Source organism: Elaeis guineensis, chromosome 2, assembly GCF_000442705.2.
Source record: "Elaeis guineensis isolate ETL-2024a chromosome 2, EG11, whole genome shotgun sequence".
NCBI classification, from domain to species: domain Eukaryota; kingdom Viridiplantae; phylum Streptophyta; class Magnoliopsida; order Arecales; family Arecaceae; genus Elaeis; species Elaeis guineensis.
In genome coordinates this window covers 69,881,888-69,886,912 of record NC_025994.2, presented here as the reverse complement: position 1 = coordinate 69,886,912, position 5,025 = coordinate 69,881,888, and the positions used below count along the sequence as shown (strand labels likewise).

The following is a 5,025-nucleotide window of genomic DNA, read 5'->3' as shown; positions in this document are numbered from 1 at the left end:
AAGTTTTATAAGGGAAATTCTTGAGCCAAATTAGAAACTTTGTATAGGTTCATATTTCATGAATGCTAATGTAGATGTGTTTTGACCACAGCTTTGAACCCTCATCAGGGCATTATTCTATAACATATCTATATCAACCAATTAATCGGAGTGGTTGTAACGAATAAAAATATTTTATTTTGCATTATTTATTTATTTTATGTAAACAAGACCATACAGCTCTCTCCACCCCCTTTACCTCATCCGTTTCCCTTTGCTATCAACATTAAAATTCTAAAAAAATCATTACCTTTAGGAGCTAATTTTACGTATATGTTAATTGCAGGATCCACATCTCTGTCGGTATTAGACAACCAAATGGCGAAATCATATAAGACTAAGTTGGAGATATTTAACAACACATTTTCACAACAACAAATGCTGGCAAACCATACAAGATAGCTGCAATTTGGAAGCAATCAAACTCTCCCAAGTTCTGCTTCTTTCACATCATAAAACCATCCCTTTATACTCTTAATAGCAAAGATCCCCCAACAATCCTCGATGATCAATTTGACTGATGTCTAAATGACTGGTTAGACAAGGGGAATATAAGGTCTGTTTACATTTCATAATGGAGTTTCAGCATCAAACAGGCTTGCTTGATTATAATTTCAGTGCAATCTCATTTCCCTCTATGCTTTTTTATACTGAACTGGATATCCATAACCTTATTGATGATTTCATTTTAATAAAAAAGCAGCTGGTTCGTAAAATTGTGAAATTTATAAAATTTGTTGCTACCATGTCACCTCAGCTAATTACCATAACCAACTCTTTTGTGCTGATCATTGGACAGCCTACCCACTATTAATCACAAGATGCAGCAGCCTAGTATTCACTCAGGCTTCCTGAAATGAGAGACCTGGATGTTTTCCACCTCTAGCTTCTTGAAGTCACTGAGTTTCCTTGTCTTAAAGAACTCTCCCCAGTTATACTCCTCATACTTGGCCGGGCTCTTCTCATCATCCACCAGCTCCTCCAATGGCTTCACCATCACATAATGAGCAGGGTTGAAGAATAATGGAGTGGAGAACCTCTCCTTCTTTGTGTTCACCGACACCCGGTGCTCTGCGCTCTTATACTTATCATTGCTCCAAACCTGTCACCATTACAATATAGTAATTACTCATGAAAATTATATGTTAGAAATCAATGGTAGTATCATCAAATATGTAAGTTAAGCATTCAATTGATGCCTAGGCACCTGAACAATGTCACCAATATTGATGATCAAAGAGTTGGGGATGGGCTTGACTCTGACCCACTTGCCATCGGACTGCCTCCTAACATCGAGACCGCCAACATCATCCTGATACAAGATGGTTAGTGCTCCAGAGTCCTTGTGGCGGCCGACACCAAGAGCAAGATCCGGAAAGGGGCATGGAGGATAGTAGTTGAGGCGGATGAAGCTGGTTTGATCTTTGAAGTAGTTGTTCAATCGCTTCGCTGGCAAGTTTAAGGTCAGTGCAATGAGCTCGAGCAGCTTGAATGCCAGGCCTGTAACAGCTTTGGCATATTCCTCGCAGGCTTCTCTACACACAAGCAATGGGAAAATTGATGAACATCAACATTTTGATTAGGTTTTGATGTAGCTTTCAATCCATATGGTGAGCTTCCTGAGATAAAATTATTTAGTTCATGTATGTCTTCTCGTGAATTTTATAAGTTTCTGAATCTGGATTCTCAAAACTCGAATTCCAAGATCAAGGGATGTGATCATGTATTTGTTTCATGGTACTGTACTGAAATTTTGGCTAGTTTTATTTTTTTTTTGAAGGGTCCATTCAGAGGAAGTGCAGTTTTTCCAATTTTCAATGTTGGTTTTCTTGCGATTTTCTTGAAAGTGATGGTGAGATTAATCCCCCTGCATCATCACTTGTGGACTTAGACTTTTAGGCATATTTATGCATAGCACAGAACCAGGAAACATATTGATAACTGAGATTGTTATTAAAATTTACAAGGATAATGTTGAACACATAAACATTGTGATGAGGATCAAATGTAGCTCAAAGCTAATGGCCAAAATAAAAATCTATATTTTGGGAAGCAAGTGCAATAGATAAGAAATCATTGCAGATCAACAGTTACAAAAAGGAAAAAGAAAGGACAAAACTCTTCTTAACCTGCACAAAATTTGTACTAAAAAAAAAGATCTAACCACCGTACTACAGCAAAACAAACAGGAGTGTTCCCTCACTGATGGTTGTACCAAATGTTCAGACCCCTGAGTTACGAGCAATAAGTAATAGATTTGATCCAGATTTAAACCCAAACAACTAGATTTGTCTTCCTTGGATCTCTAGATTCTTGATCAACGGCTACTTCTGATTTTTTTTTTTTTTTTTTAAAATGATCAATTCTCACCTGAATTCTGGGGGATAGTTTGGCCACTGATTCCACAGCTCGATCAACACACCGCCCCCAACGCTGGCGCGCTCCGCCGGCGAGGGGATCACCGCCGGCTCCTCGACAACAAAGTCGAAGACCTCCTTCCAGTCGCGGACGTTCTTGGTGTGCTCCGCCTCGTAGTAACCCAAGGGATTCACCTCGTCCCGCCGCACCGCCCGCTTCTCCTCGACCGGCATGGCGAAGAAGCCCCTCGCCGCGGCTTCCACTCGCTCCACCAGCTCCAATGGAACCCCGTGGTTGATCACCTGGAGGAAGCCCCAATCCCGGCACGCCGCCTCCACCTCCTCCAGTAAATCCGACTGGGCCGGCGGGAAGGCGTCGCCGGCTTCCGGGATAGGGGAGCGGAGGAAGGGGGAGAGGTCGATCTGTGGGATACCGCTAGCCTCGACGACGGTGGGGTCGGGTCGGTGCTCGGGAGATTGGACGAAGGCTGGATCCACCTCCACTCCCATCTTATGTCCTTCGCTTCCCCGCCGCTTGTATGTGGTGGCTGCTACTCTCGCAGTCTCAGACACAACAATATTCACCTCTTAAAACAGATAAAAAGAGAGTCCGATGAATCTAGACCCTTTTGGGTCCCCTTTCGGCAAAATGAATGTCGATATTCTATATAAAAAAAAAAATGAATCAAAATTTATGTTCCAATATTTTTTTTAAAAAAAAAATTAATTTTATTATGGATCACCATCTGGTCTAATTAGATTACGATCATAATTGAAGTTGGCGTAGTTGAAGCAGACAAGGGTTGGCTACGGCCAACTTAGACGAGTTATACGTAATGAGTTAAATTCGACAGATTGCCTCGATCCGGTAAAAAAGTTATTTTGAGAGAATAATTTCTTTTATGATCGTAAAAAGTCAAATAAAAAAGATCTAGTCATCGAGATCATATTTCGTCCCTAAATGGCAACTATTGATTCGCTTTGCATCGCAAACGTGGAAACACAATCCCTGCTAGTGTAATCATATACACTTTCTAAGAATAGCTAGTTTTTTTGGTGTGTATGACTCTTACTCCCCTTTATAAATAATGAAAAAAGAGAAGATTCTAGATAATTCTCAAAAGGTCTCAAGATGCTCTGCTTTCTTTCTATTCTTCAATTTCTAACCGACTTGAACGTCGAAGGATCTCCATCGAAAAACATTTCAATTAGAGACTTTTTGTAGTCCATCTCAAGCCAGAGATGACTTCTTCAGCACCTCATCTCTCGATTGAGGAGTTCTTTGCTTGGATTCCATTTGATGAGATCAGTTTTGACCTTTGAGATTGGTATTTGGTAGCAACAGATTGGCACTAGAGGAAGACATTTGCAGTTACATTCAGCACTCGTTTCGAGAGAGAGCACTTCGACATTAGGCTGCGAAGAAGAGCTTCAAATGTCTCTCACCGCTCCAATAGTACATGACCCAATGATGCTCAATAGGAAGCTGTTGTGCTCGAATCAGTCTAGGCACCACCGCCCCCTCAACCTACTCTAGCGGTCTCCAATGATCAATTTAACAGTCTCATCCAGCCGATGCAAGTTCTGATTGCCATGATGAAAGGAATACAGCAAGCTACTATACCTCAACCTACTTTAGAAGCTTCTCATCAAGATCATGCTAGATAGACAACATAGCATTCACCTCCTCGTAGTCTGAGATAGGGGTATAATCGACACAATACTTGACCTACAAAACTCGATTGAGGACAACATAGGTGCTCACCGATCCTACAGTCAGGGAAGGACTCCATCCCAAACAACTTTTCTCCTTGATATCGAGAGCCCTACGCTGCTCGGATGCTGAGGTAAAGAAGAGATTTTAGGAAATGTAGCAACGGATCAAAGCATTGCAGGGCTGAACTCAACAATAAGAAATAGAGCTCAGCTTTAGCATCAATCCTCCATTTTCTAGAAGGATCATGGATAAGCCACTTCCCCCATAGTTTAAGGTGCCACAACTAGAGCCGTACAATGAGACCTTGGATCCCATTGATCACTTCAAGAGCTTCAAAGTTCTGAAGCTCCTCCATGGGATAATTGATGCAATTCTTTGATGATTATTCCCATCCACTTTACAAAAGGCCATTCGATATTGGTACTTAAGCCTTCAACTTGGCTCGATTAATTCCTTCGAGTAGCTTAGTCGACTGTTTGCAACTTCATCAGCAGTCATTGACAGCATTACGACTTGAACTCACCTTTTCAGCATCCAACAACAAGAGGGCGAGTCTCTCTAGGACTACATCAATTGTTTCAATGCTGTGACCTTAGAAGTGCGTGACTTGGATTAATCGGTGGCTATGACTGCTCTCAAAGCTAGATTGCTCAAGAATGATTTGCTCTTCACTCGAGAAGAGGTATCTTAAAGACTTTATGAAGATGTGGTGAAAGCAAAAAAGTACTCAAATATAAAGGAGGCATGGGCTTTGCATGGGGAGCACTCCAACGAGCTTGGGGAAGAGAAGAAAGGCAATGAGCACAAAGGTAGGGAGCATAAGCATAAAGGTTGACAAGGTGATAAAAGATCATATCGATCCCAGACACCTCATGATAATCGGGCGAAGTCTCTGCCCAGATGTCGTCGATC

The 5,025-nt window shown here is 41.6% G+C and overlaps 1 protein-coding gene across 1 annotated transcript; it reads right to left on the bottom strand.

Annotated features, from left to right (window-relative positions):
• Nucleotides 1-575: 575 nt before the first annotated feature.
• On the bottom strand, nucleotides 576-2,970 carry LOC105034854 (protein LATERAL BRANCHING OXIDOREDUCTASE 1). The gene is made up of 3 exons (XM_010910170.4): nucleotides 2,410-2,970; nucleotides 1,247-1,574; nucleotides 576-1,141 (listed from the first exon to the last, which is right to left on the bottom strand). Exons 1-3 carry the CDS (start codon nucleotides 2,904-2,906, stop codon nucleotides 878-880), a joined length of 1,089 nt encoding a protein of 362 aa, XP_010908472.1. The 5' UTR covers nucleotides 2,907-2,970; the 3' UTR covers nucleotides 576-877.
• Between the last annotated feature and the right edge of the window lie 2,055 nt (nucleotides 2,971-5,025).